At 36.4% G+C, this 24,597-nt stretch overlaps 1 protein-coding gene across 2 annotated transcripts in view; it reads right to left on the bottom strand.

The window, feature by feature from the left end:
- Window positions 1–24,597, bottom strand: part of LOC114467550 (forkhead box protein J3-like) — a 119,374-nt gene that overhangs the window by 12,964 nt on the left and 81,813 nt on the right. For both annotated transcript variants that reach the window (XM_028453938.1, XM_028453939.1), the window contains 3 exons: window positions 18,818–18,964; window positions 8,546–8,768; window positions 2,914–3,153 (listed from right to left, as the gene is read on the bottom strand). In XM_028453938.1, the coding sequence (XP_028309739.1) occupies window positions 2,914–3,153; window positions 8,546–8,768; window positions 18,818–18,964 (610 nt within the window). The remainder of the gene's footprint in view (window positions 1–2,913; window positions 3,154–8,545; window positions 8,769–18,817; window positions 18,965–24,597) is intronic.

Here is a 24,597-nt window from a genome sequence, read left to right as displayed (position 1 = left end):
GGGGGCAGACTTCACTGCACAGTAGCTGATCCTCTTTCACAGAGCGTTTTCACACATTAAAAAAAAAACATCTTTGTTTTGCTCCACCTCAGATGTGGGGATGTTGATTTTTTTATCTTGGAAAAGGGCATGTCAAGTTTACGGGACTCTACATCCCACAATGCAATGCGCAAAACTTCTCAGGCAGTGTCAACAAACTTTCAACCTTTTACTTACTTTTTCTGAGCAAATGTTCTTTGGTTTTGTTCACATTAAATAATTAATCGTGAAAAATACTTAATGACATTAACGTGAAACTTAATTATGATTACATCCAAATTAAATGTATTTTCTATTACCCACTACTTAAACAATTATTTTCTTTCAGTATGATTCAACAGTGGGCAAGTTAGAACACAAAGAGATGAACAGTAACTTAAATAGAACTGTCAGAGAGCTAAAGGCCACAATAGGTAAGTCATGTTTCTAGTAATTTGGCAAAAACCTGCAACAGGACCAGATTCAGGTCCTGTGGTCACCCACCAAGTAACTAACAGAACAACATCAAACCTAACAGAACAAAGGCACGTTGGCCACATGTTCCCTACTTGTAATTACAGCACGTGACACCCAGAGCCGTTTTGTGCTGCTTTTATTTACACTACATACAAAAAGCAGTAAATAACAGGTTACACGCATGCTTTCAGCGCTGTTTGTTGCATAGAACTCTCCATATGATCCCTCAGTAATGAGGCTGAAATGCTGTAAACTGATGACCACAATCATTTCTAACAGCAGGAGTTTTAAAAGTCCAACATGATGGGACTCTCTTGAGTTTGTTTACGTGTCAGCAACTAAAGACATAAGCACACCACTGTTGGTTGCTTTAAGATAACAAATATGGAGTTTTTCTTAAATGGTAATTTCAGCATAATAGTTTGTCAAAAACAAAAAAAAAAAAAAAAATTCCCTTCTTTATCAGTGTATCCCCTACACCTGGACGCTTAAAAACGTAATATTGTAATGTCATATTATACAATGTACAAATTTTACTCTGAAATTTACCCATCCTCTTGTAGAATATATAATACAAAAAAAGAATAGCAATCTGTAAGCACACAAAAAAACATCTTATTTAGAATTATCACTTGATTTATTTAATTAATTAGCCTTCTAGCATTTTCAGTGAGAAACAATCTTTTTTTTTATTTTTATTTTTTTAAATAAATCTACCAAAGATTTGTTGATTGAACATATACTGTAGCAGTATGTGATACATGTTTATTCTTTATTGAGGATCACCCTGGTGAAGACCATTCTTACTGGGTTTTCAACAAAAATCACAAAAAATTGAAACAATGTCCTTCATGAATTTAAAAATAAGTGAAATCTTTCACCTATTAAACAGCAACTAAAACAAAAGAACATCATCCTAACAGCATTTTGTACTACCATCAAATCTGCATTCATACAAATTCATCTGTTTACAGAGTGACGAATATAATTTCCTTTCTAGTTTAGTTTCTTTTTAAAGCTTAGTGTTTTAATTAATTATTAATTGTCATTCATCTACCCCCATGAGAATTTGCGTACCACTGGGGGTACCCGTAGCCCACTTTGGGAACATCTAGGCTTTATCCATTTCATTAAAAATTGTCTAATGAAATAAATGACATTTAATGACTGTCTTCATACTCAGTTGTTTTTTTCTCTCATTGGTACAATATTATCAGAAAACCCAACTTGTGTGTGTTATGGCAATTATTATATTCATCATCAAATCATCAAATGTGTGTTTATGTGTACAATTTGTCATGTTTTAATACATGATGACTGTATTACTCTTTGCACTTTTGAACAGCTGAGTCATGTTAGATTAACAATACAGATCGAATTGTATCCACAGTGCAACACACAGTCTCTACTGAAGGCCAAACTCAAACTCACAGGCAGATATACACGCACACACACTATCAAGGACAGATACCAGTGGCGCAGGCCTTCCTCATAATATACATGTCTTCATCATCCTCCAACGTTTCCACTGTTGGGAGCATCTGACAAGACAAGACCTTTGGGCCATCCTGCTTAGTACCTGGCCGCCTTTCCTTCCCACAGGATGGGACTCTCCTCTTTTTTGTACTCCTTTTCATTTAGTTTTATAATAAATCCTTTTTTTATAAAATCATCAAGCTTTGACTGGACATCATCATTCAACACAGAGCATATTTCAAATCACCAAATGCGGTCAACCGCAAATTTGCCGTGTTGGTCATGCTACAAATCTAAAGCAGGTGAAAAGTGTGTATGGCTTTTAGCAGCAATGCAAACAGCAATGCAAGGTCCAACTGTTAGTAGATAATAAACAGGTGGCGTCCAATGATCCGCCATAAGGAACTGACCATCTGCCTTTAACTGTTCACATCTCTCCTTTGCACATTTTTTATTCAAACTGCTTTTGTTTGACTTTTCTGCAATAGTTAGAATTAAAGTAAAGACTTCAACCTAATAGAACACAGATGGGCAGTTATTATCACAGCGGGGCCCACAAAAATGTGATTATCTGATCCGAGGGCCACATCGGAGCATTAATAAAAAACAAATTAAGTTTGTTTTTGGAGTCATTTTCGCTATTTTTGTATTTTTTTCCTGTTATTTTAATTAACTTGTGTGTTTTTGGACAAAATAAGTGTATTCTTATTGTCCCTTAGTGCAGTTTCAGTCATTTTGTATGTTTTTTTGAGTAAGTTTGTGTATTTTTGTTGTCCTTTCTTTGATTTTTCTGACATCTTTTGTGTTTTTGGATTCATTTTGTGCATTTACTGGCAAAACCGAGGACCTCATGTGGCCCCCGGGCCGCCAGTTGCTTCTGTCTGTAATAGAGTAATTACAGTAACACATACACACAGCAGCGTGGTGTAAACGTGTGCTCACCTGTGTTGGGGCAGGTCTGTACAGAGTGATTCTGGTGAGAGAGGGATGGGTGCCCCTGGTGTTGACCGTGGGTGGAGTGGGGGGAGAGATGGGGGTGGTGGTGGTGATGCGGTGTCTGACTGTGGTTATGTTGGTGATGGTGGGTGGCGCCGCCGCCACTTCCTGCACTGGGCGAGTGCTGGTAGGAGCAGGCTGTCCGTGCCTGCTGACTGGTGTCACTGGGCATACTCATCAAACCTGCTGGTAAATACAAAATAAAGTACAGTATTTCATTACTGTAAAACTCATGCATCTTCAAACACAGCAAGATAAGATGAAACAGTTTTATTGATAAAAACTAAGGAGAAGCAGGATAACGACTAGGCGCTAGGGTGACCGAACGTCCAGATTTATCGGCACGTCCTCTTTTCACGTCTTGTCTGTATCGTATGGCAGGATTTTACAAACTCAATCAGAATTTCCAGGTTTCCCAGGGACTTTGAACGTATCTTGGGGAACACGTTAATTTAAATGACCGTAAATTTACTAATATTTGCTCTATCAGAGAAATTCCAGCAGTTTCTGAAAGCTAATGAGTTGTCCTTTACAGCCACTATCGTGTCATAACAGTAATTTTACTCACACGTGACGGAATCATTAAAAATGCCACTTTGTTTTGACAAAATCATCACACACACGAGGAAAAGAGAGGGATAACCAATTAAAAGAGACCAAATACTGATGGATTTAATTACAAATATTCTGAAATTTTGAATGTAGAAAGGTAAGGTAGATTTATTTAGATTTTCTGTCTTTTAAAATAAAAAAAATAATCTGACTTGATAATTCTAAAATGTGCAGTTTATCAAATCATTGTGATGCAAGGTTGTCCACAGGGAGTTTCTATGCTTTGGGATAAACAAATGTTTTTTTTTTTTTTTTTTTTAATTAGTCATAGGAAGTACACAAATCACACCAAAAGCAATGGTTTTACATTTGAGGCTTTTAACCAGAACAAGACTTTTATTATGAAAACACTACCTAGTAAAACTACTCAGCTTTTCTATGGATGGAAAAAACACGGTTTTATTTATTTGGTAATTGTCCTAATTTGTATCAGATTAGCTAATGTGTCTGGGTCTTGAAGTTTAAAGCTACAACATAAATAGAACTATTTTTAGTACAATTAACACAGTGAGTTTAACTTTAAAACATATCTGCCCTTATTTGGTGTTTTACATAATAAAATACAGCATGTTTCACACTGACATACATCATTATGTTTAGGGGGACCTATTGTGTTCCTGTGTGTGCTAATCTTTACACGAAACTCCAGTCCCGTGTCAGATTGCCTCAGCTGCAAAAACAGACCAATAGTCCTAAAGGTGGCGCTACAGCTAGCCTCTAAAGTTCAACATTTTGAAAATTCATAACAAATCAAACAAAAAAGCTACAGATTTGTAACTTTAATCAAAATGTAGACCCGATACTGAAGAAACTTTTGTACATTTTAAATCTATTGCAAATGATTAAGTCCATCACTCTGCTAAATTTACACCAAACTTGCTATAGCACATCTTCAGACTGTGCTACGCCAGCAAACCACATAGATTGTTAATTAAAATAGAGCCTTAAGTGCATCAAAAATATTTGACTGTAAACACATTTTCAATGTATATTAAAAAAATTGTCAGAATTTTGGAGTCATTGTAGATGATGTTTGGAAAATATCATGAGTTTATTAAGTTAAGTTAAGTTTCAAATAGAGTACAAAATATTAGTTCTCACGTTCCGAGCGTTACATGGTCAGGCCCCTAAATATATCTCGGACTTGTTGTGCCCCTACTCATCAGGGCGAAGCCTTCGGTCTTCAGGTCAGGGTCTCCTGAAGATCCCAAAAACTAAATTTAAAACCCGAGGAGACCTGGCGTTCCGGGCTGTAGCTCCCAGACTCTGGAATAACCTGCACCAGTCTCTCAGGGAGCTCAACTGTGTGGACACTTAAAAAGCTGTTGAAGAATTCCCTTTACATAAAAGCTTTTAGTTAACTGGATTTAAAAAAATTTTTTTATTATCCTTTAAAGGTTGCTGCTCTTAAGATGTTTATGCACTCACGTTTTATTATTCTATTATGTTGCACTTGTATTTTTACCACAACTCTGTACAGCACTTTGTGATTTTATCTGCAAAAAGTGCTTTATAAATAAACTACTTACTTACTCATCTCAAAAACTAAATTTTCTTTTTACACCATTTTTAATTTCGCTCTCATGCAACCAATTGAAGTCAATGTAGAATTGGCATTTAATAATATCACTTTTTCCCTTAAGGAGCCAATACATCACTTTTTAAAACAAATGAGCAACAACTCTGGATGCAATTTGTGTGTTTTTTGTTTTTTTTGGTCTTATTAACTGTATTTTTAACAACCGTTTGAAACGCTAACAGCTGCTGTCTTGCACACAGGAGACTGGCTTAATCAATTAGTGAAGCTACAGGTTACATATCTATGTGCTAATTAGCTCAGTGACATCATAAAATAGTTGTAGAATAATTATGTGTTTGACTTATTGATTTATTGACTAATCATTGCAGCTGTAGAATTCCTATCATGAGAAGTTTTAAACACACGCACAGCAGAGTTGTCTCTTGCTAATTAAACTCAGTGACATCGAGCATCGTCTTGTGTGCCAGAAATTACAAATTGTGCACAAAATATTTATTTTTCATCTTCCTCCACTTTGTTGCTCAGAATTGCCAAATGTCTCAAATTGCCTGGCTCCGACCATTGCTGTGCAGCCGCTATATTTCCTCTTGCCATCAATCAATTTTAAGAGGTTATATAACAAAATGTATGTCACGTTCCCTTTGTTAGCAGACTATCCACGCTCTTCTTTTCTTCCTCTGTTAACCTACAAAACTATCCGCACAGCTGCCACTGAATCGACACCAATTAATTGGAGGGTATCTGATGACGGGAGCCGGGCATGCTAATGTCTGCCTGCCGAGAATAAAACGCCCTGCACATGTAATTAAAATGATTTTTCTTCTGTGCACAGGTTGATATGGCAAAACATCAGCAGTCAGCACTGATACGCTTGTCTTCATTTGTTTCTGGGCTTAATAAAAACACAATCTTTACCCGAAAACGGATACGGTTATTCAACAAAAAGTATCTCAAATTCTATTTTTCAAATTTTTATTGTTAGATTCTTAAGGGTTTAGTTTTCGGTAACAAATTGGGAACAAGGTGAGGGTAAGGGGGGGAAAAATACAACCTTTTACAAAATAACGAGTGCAGAAAAGCAAATCTCCTGCTGCTCATTATAAACTCCTGTTACACACACACACACACACGTGCACTAACACACCATCTTTACATTTCACTGAAACAGGCAGCTGCAAAAATCTCGCATTGATGCTGCTAACAATTGCTAAATTAGCATTTCCATTTCATCGGAAAGGACTTGTGCAGTTTTTCCTTAAATTGCACAAAAAAAAGTAGGAAGTACAAAGTGATTAGGTTTAATAGATTTTTTTGTCCCTTTTGCCTTGTTTATTATTTTTAAATCCCTGTGGATAAATAAACAAAGAACATAACATAACAATGCATACATAAATACATAAAATAAAAGAGATTTGACATAGTTTCTGGGTAGACTTAGTCGATTGACAGATACCTTTCAGTACAAGTACGTCATACATAAAATACTCATGTATAAGAAAAAGTAGCTCAATTAAATAGTACTCAAAATAAAAGTTACTAGTCACTTTTGTCAAAATGCACAATTTAAAAAACAAAATAAAATAACACTAAAGAATTCAAAGTATAGCTACATTTATGAACCCTAAAACTGAGAAAATAACTCGCATTCGATGCTGTTTTGGCGCCGTGCATTATGTTTCATCTGGTTAATCGGCTGCATTTGATTGTTTTCATTTAACTTTTTGTAGTTTCACAATGTTCGTTAATCATTTTAGTACAAGTACCCATAAAAACAACAAAATTACAGTAATGTGAGTACTTGTAATCCATTACTTTCACCTCTGCTTTTCTAGATATTTATCCAGAGCTACATATTGTTGGGCAGTCAGTGTACCAGAGTTCCACAGAGCACGGCCTGCTTCTCACTCAGGCCATGTGTGTGTTTGTAGAGAAGTAAAAGAAGAAGAATGAAAGTCAGAGAATATGGGGGGTGGGGGTGTCCAAGAGGGAGGAGGCCCATTGACCAGAAAGCTGCAGCAAACAATTAGCGAGACACGTTGCAAAGTTTGAAGGCGATCTAATTAGCTCCTATCAAAGACCCCTTTTTACTACTGAGACACAGATGTGTCAGTCCGTTTCCTCACACTTTGCAACTCTTTGATTGGTTTAACTCTGGTGAAATGTATGTATGCAGAACAACACATTGTTTGTTTATTAAAATACAACAGAGTAGGTGTTTGGTTTGAGTGTAATATTACAATCTTTGCCAATATTTTTGCAATTTAACTTACCAGTCAACTACAGCATGTGGCAGGGTTGGGGTCGATTATAATTGTAATCACGCAATTGATAACTCATTACAATTATGACATAATTATAATTAAAAATTATTTGAAAATTTCCTGTCTTAAAACTAAGCACCCCCTGTAGGCCTGGCAATGTGGTAACATCTCACTGTTTTTAGGAACAACACATCTTTAACTTGTCAAGAACATAAATCCTAAATTTCATGAGGAAATTATGAACGCTCTCGGAGGAGTTTTGGCCAAAATTTGAGAAAAAGTGCAAAATTTGGCCCGCTAAATTCAAAATTGCAGACTTACTGTTGAATTTTGGTTATAGGTCCAAATTCCATTTTTGCCCGTCACGGTCCACTGCATATACCTACTGAATGCCATCCAGCTAAAATAAACTACTGAAAAGTTACAAACGCTAGGCGGTGCTCACAAGTCCTGAAATTGCATCAAAAAACTACACGTAAAACTTTTCAACAAACAATACCGACCCTTTGTAATTGTAATTGGCATGGAAATTATGTAAAAACTGTCAATTACATTACAATTTAATTAAACGCAAAACTGTTGAACCATGTTACAGTTCTATGGCCTACACATACATAGTAAACATTTATAAAATTATGTTTCAGATCAAGTTTTTCCACTACCTGTCACTTTTTTTGAGGATCATTTAACCATTAAAAAAATAAATAAATCTAAGGGTAAACTGACTGAAAAAAGGCTCAGACGCCCACACCAAAAATATCAATACCAATATTTTCATAAGGAAGCCTAACAACGTAACCAAGACATGAAACATATTTTCTAATGTATTCTACAGCTGACTTAAGTCAAACCTGACACATTATCATAACAGATGCTAACAGAAAGCTAACACAAGAGGAAAGATAAACTGTATAAGGTTATTTATTTTGGCCTCAGTAATAGTGATTCATTGCAACTGAACTATAGTAATTGAGAATACAAATATAATTGACTTTCAGGAGAAAATAATAATTGGAATTTTAATTGGAATTGGAAAAAATGCCGGTCATCGTAACTGAGTTGTAATTGAACATGGATAATTGAAGACGTAATTGTAATTGAAAATTGTTAATGCCGAGAACCCTGGTATGTGGACAAAGACTGTGATTTATAAGCAGACACTCACCTTGCTGGGAGAAGGCCTGCTCAAAAACACACTTGTAGAGGCTCCTGAAAGACGCGCTGAGGTCTTCAAAGTCAGAGAAGCCGAGCTGCTTGTCCCGTGAATCAGGGACTGGTAAACCATACTGGGGCTGGGGGGGTGGTGGTGGTGGTGGTGGTGGTGGAGGCTGGGGGGCGGGTTGCTGCAGACTCAGGGACTGGGATGAAGGCTCTGAGAGGCTGCTTCCCTTTGAGATATAGAGAGAAACAGGAAGTGTCAATAACCTATGGCAGTAATTCTCAAATGGGGGTACGTGTGCCCCTAGGGGCACGCGATGCACTACAGGTGGTACTTGAGAGAGAGAAAATGGGCTTTCATAATGTTTATTTTTAGTTAATCCAATAAGTTCATCTAGTCTTCTGTTTTGAAATAAATGTGTTTTTTCAGGAAATTTGATGCCAACTGTCAGTCTTCCTCAGAGGTGATTTTTTTATTTATTTTTTTGCCTTGTCTACACATGCTGTCAAAGGTCAACTTTATACTATACTATAGATGCAGTGCAATTGTTTTGAAACAGCAATGCATGTTTTGTGACCATCACCAGCCCTCCCTAAGGAAGGGTAAGAAACACTTTATTAAAGGGAGAATATGAAAAGAGAGGGAAGTGTAACACCTTGGTGAGGGGGAAAGGGCACAGGGAAGAGGAAGTCAGGGAGGGACTATTTTAAGGTGGGAGTGTAATGTGATGTTGTGTAATCAGTTAGATCAGTCTGGTGACAAGTGTGATTGTCGATACATCAAAGCAATCACCTCTGAGGAAAACTGACAGTTGGCAGTCGAAACATGTCAGGAGATCAGTTGTCTAAACAAATGAAAAATAATGATGATATGATCTTGATTATAACATGAACTTAAATACAAGAATCAGTCTTGGTCCCACACCAGGTGGGATATGACCGGAAATGATAAAAACTGTAGAAATAACTATTAACTATTCATGAGGCATTAAATACTGTTTCTTTCCACTTATCAAAAAAATGAGATTCTTTAAAATGTGTGATCATCACCATCATTATGTTCTATAGTTGTTTTTTTTCTGAGAGTTTTGACTACATTTAACATTCATATGACAGTCGATGAATCACAGAGAATGTTTGAAACCAAGTGTGTTGTATTGACACACTTGGTTTACAGTAAGTCTAAAAAGATGAGAAAATATTTCCTTGGCACAGGTTGTCATGTGACAGTTTGTCCTGTGACAGTCGGAAACTAATTTTATACCTGTTAAAGTACAAGAGACACAGAAGGAGGAGAGAGATAAACTGTAAAAAGCACTCAGCAGTGCTGCAGATGGACGTACAGATTATTGAAGATTATTTCCCCGTTTGAACCAAAGATACACCTGTTCTCACAAGCATTCTGTGTTTGCATCAAAAATGCAAAAAGGAGTGTGATATTATAGTGCAGTGTTTCTCAAATGGGGGTATGTGTACCCCTAAGGGTATGCAATGGCAACACAGGGGGTACAAGTGACAGAGAGAGAGAGAGAGAAAGAGAGAGAGAGAGAGAGAGAGAGAGAGAGAGAGAGGAAAATTAACAAATAAAGTGTCAGTCTTGGTCCCACCCCATCTCTCATCCAAGAGAATTCTTTAGTTCTTAACTACGGTAACTGGTTGGGAGTCTGGGATTTATATTGTGGAGTTGATTAGCCTTGATAAAGTAATTGTGTGACTCATTAGCATAATAAAGGATCCCAGGCATCAGACGACTCAGGTAGGATGTTAATGAGTTGTCTGGGAAGTAAAGAACTGATGGGATTATACATATACTGTATATATATATACATATAAAATCATCATAGTAATTACAAAGTCAATTATCGGAACTCAGTTACAATTCAAATATGATTACAACAGCAACAGATTCTATTTATGCCATAAGCAACTCAAAAAGGTTGCAGAAATGATTTCTAGAGAAAAAAGGAGAATATACGGTAATTTAGGAGGAAAACTAGAACAACAATGAAAAGAATGAGAATAACATCAGCAAGGGTTAAATGATGGAACTGCCTAAAGGATAAAACAAAACAAAGCAGAAACATAAAAAATATAAATCATAATAGGTATATATTCTGATAGAGAATACTTTTCATTTAATCATCGCCACACTGAATTATGTATTTAAAAAGTAATTGATTCAATTTATGTAGTAAATATTAATTACTAAATTAATATTATGTCATGTACATGCATGTGTATGTACAGTATGTATACAGTAGATATAAAACGTCTACACGCAGGTTCAAATGCCAGGTTTTTGTGATGTAAAAAAATGACACCAATATAAATAATTTCAAAACTTTTTCCACCTTTAATGTGACCTATAACCTGCACAATGCAATTGAAAAACAAACTGAAACTTTTCAGGAAGGTGAAGTAAAAATAAAAAACTCAGAGAATGACGTTGCAAAAATGTGCACACCCTCTTATAACTGGGGACGGAGCTGTGTTTGGATTTAACCAATCACATTCAAACTCATGTCAAATTGGAGTCAGCACACACTGTCACCATTTAAAATGTCTCTGATTAACCCCAAATAAAGTTAAGCTTTTCTAGTAGCTTTTCCTGACATTGTGTAGCCACATCTTCCAGCACAAGCCATGGTCCACAGAGAGCTTCCAAACCAAAGCTAACCCTAGTTTCATCAGTCAGGTGAAGGGTACAAAACATTTTTCCAAGGAATTAAATACAACATTCAACACAGTGAAGACAGTCATCATCAAGTGGAGAAAATATGACACAACAGTGACTTCACCAAGAACAGGACGTCCGTCCAAAATTGATGACAAGACAAGAAGAAAAGTGGTCAGGGAGGCTGCCAAGAGGCCGACAGCAACAATGAAGGAGCTGCAGGAATATCTGACAAGTACTGGCTGTGTAGTACATGTGACATCAATCTTTCATCTTCTTCATATGTCTGGGCTATGGGGTAGGGTGGCAAGACGAAAGCCTTATTTTATGAAGAAAAACTTCCAAGCCCTGCTTCATTTTGTAAAAACATCTCCCAAACATATGTGGGAAAATGTGTTGTGGTCCAATGAAACCAAGGTTGAACTTTTGGCCACAATTTCAAAAGGTATATTTTTGACGCAAAACCAACACTGCTCATCACCAAAAGAACACCATACCTATAGTGAAGCATGGTGGTGGCAGCATCATGCTTTGGGGCTGTTTTTTTTTTTTTTTAGCTGGAACTGGGGCCTTAGCCAGGGTGGAGGGAATTATAAACAGTTCCAAATACCAGGCAGTGTTGGCACAAAACCTTTGGGCTTTTGTTAGAAAACTAAAGATGAAGAGGAACTTTATCTTTCAACACAACAATGACCCTAAGCACACAGCCACATCAACAAATGAATGGCTTCACCAGACTAAAATTGAGGTGTTGGAATGGCCAGACCTGAATCCCATTGAACATCTGTGGGGTGATCTGAAGAGGGCTGTGCACAGGAGATGCTGTGACTTTTGGAGCGGTTTTGTAAAGAAGAGTGGGCAAATGTTACCCCATCAAGTTGTGCCATACTTACCCAAAAAGACTGAGTGCTGTAATAAAAGCCAAAAATTCTGCAACAAAGTATTAGTTTAAGGGTGTTCATATCTATGCAACCAGGTTATCTTAAGTTTTTTATTTTTTATTTTTCCCCTTTCAAGGTTTCAGTTTGTTTTTCAATGGCATTGTACAGGTTATAGGTCCCATTAAAGGTGGAAAAAATTGTGAAATGATTGATCTTGGTGTCATTTTTTACATCACAAAAACCTGGCATTTGAACAGGGGTGTTTTCATATCCACTGTATGTGTACAGTATATATGTATGTATCGTGTGTATGAGTTTGATGTGCATGTATTAACTGTATATATAAAACTTTCTTTAGAGTATATATTTAATGTGTATTGTATTAGTTTACAATTTTTTTTTTCCAACTATTTTTGTGATATTATCTCGATATGTTTTGTTTTTGCGATGAGGTAGGTGTGTATAAACACTCTTTCAGCTGATTTATTAGACAATTGAGTTGTTTGTCATGTTTTTTAGTTTTTATTAAGACTGCCGAAATAAAATTAAAATTAAAATAATTGTAATGAATCATCAATTACGCAATTACAATTATAATTGTCCCCAACCCTGGCTAAGGGTAATGGGCTGGTTAGTAACGTGAGCAAAAAGCCACAAATCCATCTTTGGTCATTTGATTGGGAGATTACTCAAACATCTGAAAACCATTGCTGTGACTCATTCCTTTTCACATTTTCACACAAAGACACAAAATATAGTGCTTCAAAACCCAGGCCTCATATCGTGAAAAGCAGCCTGTTCGCCACCACCTTCAATCATCTCATCCCAGCTGTCATCTTCCTCAGCGTCCACAGAGTCAACACACGCTATTTACTGTGATCGGTGCGCCTCTGCCAATATAAACCAACTTATCATTATACCAAGCCCACACACACACACGCACACACGCACACACACACGCGCACACACGCGCACACACCAGCCAGGGTTAGGCTCAATTACATTTAATTATTAATCATTAAATTATTCATGTTCAATTACAACTCAATTACGATAACAGTGGCCAGCATGTTTTACAATTACAAATAAAATCAAAATGATATTTCCCATGAAAGTCAAATACAATTACATTCTTAATTACTAAAGTTCAATTACAATTAATCACAATTACTGAGTCCTTAATAAACAAGAAGACAGTCATTAACATCCCCCAACAAAGACAATAACTCTGGAAAGACGGACAGAGCCCAAACCAATATCGCCCTTCCACTTTGTGGCAGGAGATAATAACCCCATAAAACATAGCCTTTCTCTTGTGTTAGCTTTCTGTTAGCATCTCCTATGACAACAGGTCAATTTTGACCCATGACTTAAATCAGCTGTAAAATATACTAAAAAATATCACCTATCTTCTAATTTGTTTCTCAAATCTTGGTTACCTTGTTAGATCAATTAAAATGTTATTAATATTTTTGGCGTGCGCATCTGAGCCGTTTTTCTGTCAGTATTTAATTTCATTTATTTATTTAGCACACATTAAAGAAAAAAAAAACATTAAAGGTGCAAGGAGGGAACAAAGCCCAATGGGCTCCACCCCTTTCAATAAAGACAAACAATTTAGAATTACAATTAGAATTCAATTTATAAAGGTTTTGCTATCGTGATATACATTGTTTTAGAGTCGGATTTTTCTCGCCATGTGACGTCACATCGCAAAAACTCCTCCCCCTGACAATCCTGGCTCCTCCTACCCTATAAGAATGTGAGCTCCTCTCTCTCAAACTACCTCACAGGTAAAACAAACACTCTGGTTTAATATAGAATAAACGTTACGCTTTATTGTCATATATGTAAAGCTACATACATGAAATGTGTTCTCTGCATTTAACCTCTCCCTGAGAAACAGTGGGCAGCCATGGTGTAGTTGCATTCAGTTCCATTTTTAGTATCTGTTATATTGCCTTGTATTGCCTTTGAGATGATCTGACGCGTTTGTGACCCAATGCGACGCAGCGGTTGGAAGTAACAGTGGACTATCACCTTCAATGGACTATTCCTGTAATCAGTAGAGGTGAGGAGGAGAATAAAGCGACGTAGCAGCTCCAGTAAGTGTTTGAAACAGCTGACTTAGCTGACTAACTCCACTGCTGCTGCTGTGGAGCAGCGTTTGTCTGAATCACAATCACAATAGCCGCTTAAATAGCCATGTGTTTTACTGTAATGTGTGGTTTTTTGGCTGAAAACAGTAACTACAGCGTGTGCATAGCAAATGAAAATTGATTTGTATTGGCATCTATAGACACGCCCACTCATGAATATGCATGAGTCCCTAAAACAGCCCTTTTTTTTTTTTTTTTTTTTAGAAGAGTCATTAAACTGACTTTTCAGAGGCTAAAACTCTAGAAAACAGGTGAGTTTGGGAAAATAAACCTCAAATACTATGTTTTTGGGGTTCTGAAAACAAATGGAGATGAGTGAAAAATAGCATAATACTGGACCTTTAAAACATATATACTGTACATACACCCATATACAGTATACTCATCAATTTATTTATTTTTAAAAGGTAAAATGAACCTGAAGAGAACAGAAAGGTAGTGGGACAAAATGATATGACATATTTTAGTGATTGTTAACTACTTGTGTAAGCCATAGAACTTTAACATGGTTCCACAGGTTTGCGTTTTTAATAAAATTGTAATTAACAGTTTTTATAGAATTCCATAGAAATGTTCATAGAATTACAATTTCGAAGTTAACTAAATAAACTCAATTACAATTCAATTATGATTACAACAGCGACAGATTCTTTCTAATTCCAATTATGTCATAATTTCAATTCAATTATGCGATTAAAATTATAATTGACCCCAACCCTGCCAGAGATGCCGCCTGTAATCAGCGTCCGTCAGCACATGAACCGGGTAATGAGTCAGAACGAACCGTGATCCCAAACGGACCTCGGCACAAGATGAGGTCTGAAAAGATGGAGCAGGAGGTGGCAGAGGAAGGTGAGGGGTGGGGAGGGAGGGTGGGTGGGTGGGGGGTGGAAAACAAAAGGTGGCCTGTGCAAATGTGAGGTTAACGAGATGAGATTACGCTGACCTTTGCTAATGCAGGTGGGAGGTGAGCTGGGAGAGTGATTGATGGTCAAAGGGTGAGCAGCTGTTGCACAGGGAACATAATAAAAAGAGTTGGGATTTTACTGCACCGCTGTAATTTCACACCAAATGTTACTCAAATAAAGGTTGCCCTTGAAAATCAAGCTAAACATTACATACAATAAAATTGTCTGAAAGACCAATTTTCAGTTAAAAAAAAAAGCATGAACAAAACTGCTTTTACGACTCAAAGCAGAGAATAAAAAGAGCATAAAAAGCAAGTAAATGTCAAGTGTCTTCCAGCAGCATAAAGTTTATCCCCTGAGAGCAGGACTATACATAAATAAATGATACACTGCTTAAGTTGAGAACTTTTTTTAATTTTTTTTAATAGACAAACCTGGATTTTGGCTTAATGAAGGCACTGCAGGAAAAGATCACATAGATGTTAAGGTCACCTATCTGGCGTTTAGTCCATTTCTACTTAAAATAACTAAAACAGTTTGATTTGACTATAAGGTTAATGTGAGTAGACAGCTTGGCTCAGCTTACGCTTCTTATTTCGATGACGCTCTGACAAACTGTTTCCATCTTTATAAAAATTAGGTCAAGTGGAAATTGCTACACAGGGACCGTTGGTGTCCTGTTAGACACACGTGTGTCAAACTCACGGCCCGGGGGCCAAATCCGACCCTTTGGAGCATCCAGTTCAGCCCGCAGTAAAAAATGACAGAAAATATGAATCATTGTGTAAATGAAACTCAACAGTATTTTCTGGGTCTCACAGTTTTCCTGGTGCTTATATTGCATGATTGCAGTCATTTTTAATTCGAAACTCAAAACACTTCCTAAATCTTTTTTTATTTTCCTCAAATTATTACATAATATTAGCTTGATTAAATAAAAACTAGTCACAAATTTTAGGATATATAAAGTGAAGATCCTGCTGGGACTGATATCTACTACTTGGATATTGTCGGTTTCTTACATATTTTGTATTTTATGTACGTACAAGTGTAGTGTTGAAATTACTAATTTGTGGCCCGCTTGAAATCAAACTGCTCCGTATTTGGCCCCTGAGCTAAAATGAGTCTTTCCGGATTTTACAAACTCATCAAAATGTCTGGGTTTCCCAGGGACCCTGAACGCATCAAGGAGAAGACGTTAAATGAAATGACCATAACTCTGGTAATATTTGCTCTATCTAAGACATTCCAGCAGTTTCTGAAAGCTAATGAGTTGCACTTTACAGCCAGTTTTGTGTCATTATGGTAATTATACTCACACGTAACGGAATCATTAAAGATACCGCTTTGTTTTGACGAAATCGTCACACGTGAGGAAAAGAAAAGAAAAGACTCAAAAGACCAAATATTAATGGATTTAATAATAAAAAAATATCAGCAGGAAAATGTTCCTGGATGATAAAATCTCCATGGAGGTTCAGGGAGGGATTTGAAAATGAAGGACTATGAAAAAAAAAAACTTAGCCTATGATGCACACTTTCAGGTATGTATTGAAGTATATACTTAATGATTATTTACTGTTCTGTAAGCCTCGAGTTTTTATCTTTCTTTTGTTTTTCTAGGAGGAAACGCTGTTCATTGTTTCAATGACATAGATTTTAAGAAGGTACACAGTACATGAGATTTTTCATGGACAGATTGTTATAATGCATAAACAAGGTGACTGATGAGTCATTGTTTTCAAGTCTGTTATAAATAGAGAAATTATTTTTTAAACCTTATGGACAACTTATTTATCTACTACATTGTATTTCGCCGCTACAAGATAGATTCAAAAAAACCTCTTTTTTCGTAAATCAAAATATGGTCACCCTAGCTAACCCAGACACAAATTAAAGGATTTTTTTCATTGACAAACACGAAACTACATCTCAGATATGCCTTAAATTAATCAGCTGTGATAAAGGCTGTTGTTAAAGAACATTAATAATAGTGTGCTGGTGCTGTTGTTCCTTTAATACTATATTAAAAGGCTGACTTGTATTCCGTGAGCTGGAGGTATACAGTCCTTGGAAGCTCGCTCACCTCAGCACAGCTGGCCAATCACGGTGTTAAGTGGGTGTGAATGTTAGAGTGTCAGGGTGGAACGTTGCAGAAATGCTCGGACACGGACACTTAATCTGAGGTAATAACAGTCTGGGAGACAAGACAAAGCTATATAACTCAGATTTCATAGGATACAAATCTGCTTTAATACACGAAAGTAGGTAAATGGTGAATTAACTTCATTTATAGAGCGCTTTTATGACTACACTGAAGTAGTCCCAAAGCGCTTTACAATATCAACTCATTCACCCATTCACACACCAATGGGACTGGTAGGTAATGACAAGATATAATATAATATACACTACTGGTCAAAAGTTTTAGAACAACACACTTTTTCCAGTTTCTTCCCTGAAAATGATTCTGTTTATTGTGGCATTGCACTCTGAAATTAAAGCATAGAACAAATAAGCAGTTTGAGTTGAAAAAGAAATGATGGAATTCATGAACAATACTGTTCACCTGATGCTGTCTGGTCTGGTACCACAGTGTGTTCCAACACTGCTTTTATGCAGACAGAGGGGGTTGGAAGTAACCAAGAAAAGTTGGAACACCTGTAGGAATTAGGGTGCTTCCACACATGATTCAGGAGGTGAATCTGCAACATTGTTGCATTTTAATTTGCTCCGGTGCGCTTTCACACATTCTATTTGCCAAGCGCACCAAACTTTCTGAACAGCGTCACGCAGGCGGAACGGTCGGTCGCCGATTGCACAGAATACTTCAACCTCCAATGCCGTGACGATGTGGCACAGCCCTGTCACTACTGACAGTTGCGCCGTCACGTCCTATATTTGGTTTCTCTTCCTATGTTTTCCAAAGGAAATCCTAAAACAATCCCCACAGAGAAGTCATTAATAATACCGCAGCATTGGTGCAAACTTTATCAATTTATCATGCACATGTCAAATAGAATTAAACCAGGGAAATCACACACGCTATTTTACTTTGCAACCGCACATAAACCCCTTTTTGTACATCTAACCTTCAAACACATACTCATTTGGCCATTATTGACATCTCTATGTAAGCCCCCACTATATGAATACATGCTTCTGACGGGCATTGAACTAGTATAAAACAACAACTAAGTGAATATTTTTCAGGGAAAGAAACTGTTGTTTCCTCACTGAATTATTTGATAAGTTTTCCTTTTTCTTATCTTCTAAGCAGCTCCAAGCCTTTTTTTTTTTTTTTTTTTAAACAGAGTGAATCTGTGAAATGAATCTAAGCAGACAGAAATTGTAACACTGCAGTGCAGATGCAGCGATACATGTCGTTAGCTGGTTATCACCTCCTCTGTCTCTTACGGGTGCAGCACACACTTCCAGCTCAAAATGAGTGGTTGAACCAAAGTTGAATTATCCAGGTGACATCAGAAAAAAAAGACAGAAAAATAAAGCAATTTGAATGCTGCTACTTTTAAATTACAGCAAGAAGAAAAATAAAGACGTGCTATAAGTGAACGGTCCTATTTAAATGTGGTTGTGCAGTGGTTTAGGCAGACGGAGACAGAAAGGAGGTTGTTTTTGAGACGTCAAAGGTCTTACTGGTGTGTATCCGTGTATATTGGTGCTGTTGGTGTTCAGGTTGTTCAGGTTGACGGATGCCAAACTCTGGTCCGACAGACTGTTGCTCAGGCTGCCTAAACTGCCTGGGCTTTCACTCCCCTCTGCTTCATGGTTGTAGAGCGCTACCTGCACACACACACACACGCACACACACACGTTCATGTTAATATGATGAGTAGGACTCATTAACATTTTAAAAATACAGCAAATTAACAGCTTTAAACAAGTTTTTTTTTGGATGATTGTTGACCTGTGTTGCTAATTTCCCACATTTTCTCCAGAATAAACTATTGATTTAATAGAAAACTCAATAAATCACTTGACTGTGTTAATTTTGTTGCATTTTTCATTATTTATTTTATTTTATTTTTTGTAGTTTTTGCCAATTATCTGTATTTAAGTGACAATAACAAGACTTTAAGAAATAAATGTGAACAAAAACTACATTGGAATATTGTTATGTTATATGCTATAATGTTCACATGGGACAATCAAAACTAAGTTTCCTCAAAACTACTTCTGTTGCATGGAGGGCGGGATGAGCCGGCAAGTGATCCAATAAGACGTGTCAAACTCATGGCCTGGGGACCAAATCCGGCCGGTCCTTTAGAGCATCCAATTTGGCCCGCAGGAGAAAGTAAAAATGTTTAAATGAAACGCAACTACATTTGCAGGGGCTCACAGTTTTCCCGGTGCTTATATCACATGATTGCAGTCATTTTTAATGTTAAACAGATAAAAAACTTCCAAATTCTTACAAAATCCTTCAATTGTCCTCAAATTATTACATATTATTTCCCTTACTTTAATAGAAATTGGTCTCAAAATCTAGAAAAATTAAAGTGACGATCCTGTCGAGACTGATATTTATCACTTATTGCTTGAATATGGGTGGTTTCTTACATTTTTAGTACTTTATGTATACGCAGAAATGCAAACTATGGCACAATAATGTTGAAATTACTTGTTTTCCTTCATAAAATCTGTGGCCCACAAGATCAAACCGCTCCGTATTTGGCCCCTGAACTACAATAAGGTTGACACCCCTGCATTAAGAAGTAAGATGATATAGACGATTTATTTGGCTTATCAATGGAATATTAAATTTGCTGTCTAAATTAACAATGCTATTTCCAAATGTTTCTGTAACTCCTGTTTTATGAATATATTAAAGTATATGTCTATTTTAAACAAATGCCTTGACCCTGAAAATACCTGAAATATTTAGAAACAAATTTGCGAATGAAAACATGAGAAGAGAAGCGACTCCCGTTTGTTTTCTAGTAGCAGAAGATCACAAAAGCATTTAGACACAGAGCCTCAGGAATATCCTAAATCACGGGTTCTCTTGTTTTTATTTGACTGTCAGGACTTGTGAAGTAGCATGTCAGCGTTTCCTCCAGGCATCATTTAATTGTATAGACAAATGTGAGAATTTAGCCGCTGGGCCAGACAATAGCAAAGGCTCTCTGGGGTAGTGGAGTAACCCTGAAGAACTTCCTGTCGTGGAAATGTCAGATTTTGAGCACTGAGTTGAAGTGTTCATCCTGAATGTTTTCTTATTTTGGAGGATTTATCCCCACAGAAAACTTTGTTCACAGTCTGCTGTTGAACTCAAGTTTCCTACAGCTTTCAGGCTCCATTTCTGTTATAACAGCCACACACATTCCTTAGAGTAACTGTTTGGCAGCTAGACGACCTTTTTAGGTGCACATCGTTCCTATATCTTCTACATCTCTTTTTCATTTACATGCCAACACAGGGTGGAATAATTGTTGTCTCTCGGTCTTCCTTTTGACATCTTCCTGTAAAAAAAGCAAAATGTAATGTAGATTGATAAATAAAAGTGGAGTTAAAAAAAAAGACACACTTAGGACAGCCCCCTAATTTAAATTTATATTTTGTTGCAACCCAAACCTGCCAAAATTAAAAAAATAAATGTATAAAAGAATAAATGTAAAAAAAATAAATAAAAAAAGTATATGTATAAAATAAATGATTAAATGAATCAACATTAAAAAATAGTATTTTGTTTTTTACATCTACTGTTATTTATCAATCTATAATAAAAAAAATGTTTGCATTTATTTATTTAATAATGTATTTATATTTCAACTTCTGTATTTTTCCCCACTTATATTTATATATTTGATATTGAATTTTAATTTTCCCTTTTATTATTTTTCCACGTGTATTTATTTATTCATTTAATTTTGGCAGGTTTGGTCCTCCATGCAACAGTTTCCTCTTCTCATCCTATGTAACATATCTGAATATATTGCTTATTTTTTAGCAGCAGTTTTCATTGATAAATAAAATATGACTGGTTGAGGCTACATTTATGTCAGTGGTGTCGAAGCAATTTCCCCCCCAGGTATCACGTCAGATATTTATTATTTAACTAAATTTGAACAACAAATGAAATCACTGAATAAATACCAAAACTTAACTTGAATGTTTTATTATACATACTTTTTCATATGGTATTTAATGTTTTTGCAGCTGATTTTAATGTTCTTTTAGATTTTTAAGCTGTTGAACGTTTTCTGTTGCACTTTTTAATCATGTAAAGCACATTGAATTGCCTTGCATATGAAAAAATGTGATTGCCTTGACCAAAGTAAATCATAATTTGTCTAAATTAACACTGTTTCTATGAAGTTTTCGTCATTGGAAAAACATCTTGAAATATTGTGAGGAAAGTATTGCTTGAATGTCAACCTTAATAGAAGTTTGGTTGCAGTACAAGGAGTGAATGGAATAGGAAAACCTCCCCAATGGAAAAGCAGCTTTACTAAATGTCCTTCCTGACAGGGAAAATGTTCTCCTAAAGAACTGTGGTGCACATATCAGTGAGCAAATGTGTTAGAGAAGAGGCACCGACGCACTGCTGTGCCTGCAGGACACCACCTGTCTGCATGTGGGTGGATATCATTGACGCTGGCATCAGCACGGTTATTATCAAGGTCTTCCTCTGCACGCTCTGATTCATTGTTTCTAAATGTATGGAGGATGTCTGATCTGAGAACAATATGGACTGAATGCAAGCAGACATGGTGATACATAAATGAAAAATCTCTTTTTCCACTCTCTCTCAGACATGACGACTGCTTATATTTTGTCTTTTTTTTTTATAAAACAGCTATAAAAGTAGTTTTTTTGTGTCTAACAACTTTAAAATTGAATAAAAAGTCAATTAATTTTAAATGTAAAGCTTAATATGATTGATGAGTTATAATTTGAATAGTCCCCCCCCAAAAAATGCCTTAATGAATGCAAATTGGCATGTGCATAATTAAAAACAAACTAAAACCATCTCCAATGATTTCCTTTCTTTACAACATGAACAGAAAAAGCTTCTTTTAACTTAGACAAAACATTTTCCATCATTACATTGCTTTTGCTTTCACAGCCTTTATCTGTAGCTGGTACTTGTTGCCGTCTGTTACTGCACTATCCTGAATAAATCAAATAAATTACAGATAAGTAAAGGATTTTAGTCCGAGTGGCTAACTTCAGACCACCTAAGACACATCGTCAAACTTAAGGTCGGGGGGCCAAATCCGGCCGTTTAAAACATCTAAAACGGCCTGCAGGGAAAAGTATAAATGGCTGAGAAAACAGTGCAACATACCAAATAATTTAGTTGTAGATATCTCAGTAGGGTTGCAAAGGGGCGTAAAATATCTGGCAAACTGCCACCGGAACTTACAGTGGATATAAAGAGTTTACATACCCCTGTTCAAATGCCAGGTTTTTGTGATGTAAAAAATAACACCAAGATCAATCATTTCACAAGTTTTTCCACCTTTAATGTGACCTATAACCTGCACAATGCCATTGAAAAACAAACTGAAACCTTTAAAGGGGAAAAATAAAAAATAAAAAACTTAAGATAACCTGGTTGCATAGATATGAACACCCTTAAACTAATACTTTGTTGCAGAACCTTTGGCTTTTATTACAGCACTCAGTCTTTTTGGGTAAGTATGGCACAACTTGATGGGGTAACATTTGCCCACTCTTCTTTACAAAACCGCTCCAAAAGTCACAGCATCTCCTGTGCACAGCCCTCTTCAGATCACCCCACAGATGTTCAATGGGATTCAGGTCTGGCCATTCCAAAACCTTAATTTTATTCTGGTGAAGCCATTCATTTGTTGATGTGGCTGTGTGCTTAGGGTCATTGTTGTGTTGAAAGATAAAGTTTCTCTTCATCTTTAGTTTTCTAACAGAATCCAGAAAGTTTTGTGCCAACACTGCCTGGTATTTGGAACTGTTTATAATTCCCTCCACCCTGATTAACACCCCAGTTCCAGCTGAAGAAAAACAGCCCCAAAGCATGATGCTGCCACCACCATGCTTCACTATAGGTATGGTGTTCTTTTGGCGATGAGCAGTGTTGGTTTTGCACCAAATATACCTTTTGAAATTATGGCCAAAAGTTCAACCTTGGTTTCGTTGGACCAAAACACATTTTCCCACATACGTTTGGGAGATGTTTTTACAAAATGAAGCAGGGCTTGGAAGTTTTTCTTCATAAAATAAGGCTTTCGTCTTGCCACCCTACCCCATAGCCCAGACATATGAAGAAGATAAAAGATTGATGTCACATGTACTGCACAGCCAGTACTTGCCAGATATTCCTGCAGCTCCTTCATTGCTGCTGTCGGCCTCTTGGCAGCCTCCCTGACCACTTTTCTTCTTGTCTTGTCATCAATTTTGGACGGACATCCTGTTCTTGGTGAAGTCACTGTTGTGTCATATTTTCTCCACTTGATGATGACTGTCTTCACTGTGTTGAATGTTGTATTTAATTCCTTGAAAAAATGTTTTGTACCCTTCACCTGACTGATGAAACTAGTGTTAGCTTTGGTTTGGAAGCTCTCTGTGGACCATGGCTTGTGCTGGAAGATGTGGCTACACAATGTCAGGAAAAGCTACTAGAAAAGCTTAACTTTATTTGGGGTTAATCAGAGACATTTTAAATGGTGACAGTGTGTGCTGACTCCAATTTAACATGAGTTTGAATGTGATTGGTTAAATCCAAACACAGCTCCGTCCCCAGTTATAAGAGGGTGTGCACATTTTTGCAACGTCAATCTCTGAGTTTTTTATTTTTACTTCACCTTCCTGAAAAGTTTCAGTTTGTTTTTCAATTGCATTGTGCAGGTCATAGATCACATTAAAGGTGGAAAAAGTTATGAAATTATTTACTGTATATTGGTGTCATTTTTTTACATCACAAAAACCTGGTATGTGAACAGGGGTGTGTAGACTTTTTATGTTTACTGTAAGTTCAGGAATTTTGGCAATATTAAAAAAAACTGAAACTTTTCATGGGAATAATTTATTGAAATTAATCAGAAATTGAGAGTAATTTTAAAACAGTGTATCATATTCAAAAAAATATTGGCATAAAACATACCATTTTAACAGTTTTATTTGGAATTAGATCTTTATGATTAATCAAGTGGTGCTTCATTGAATTCATCACAAAATTTTTTTGCAGAGAATGGCAGTTTTCCCATGCTTCTAGAACACAATTTTTTACTCCGAAATTGTTGACTGAAACTTAATTTTTCCAAAATCCTGCTCAATCTTCAAATTATTTGCCAAAATGTCCTCAAATGAAATAAATAGTCATTACCTGTCATTAATTGCTTGGATATTGTTGGTGCTTATACTACATACTTATATATAATTTATACAGAAATGCAAAGTAGAACTAATGTTGAAATTGTTTGATTCCCAACCTT

Source organism: Gouania willdenowi, chromosome 7 (genome assembly GCF_900634775.1).
Source record: "Gouania willdenowi chromosome 7, fGouWil2.1, whole genome shotgun sequence".
Lineage (NCBI taxonomy): Eukaryota > Metazoa > Chordata > Actinopteri > Blenniiformes > Gobiesocidae > Gouania > Gouania willdenowi.
Note: the sequence above shows the minus strand (reverse complement) of the source record. Positions and strands in the feature narration are given on the sequence as shown.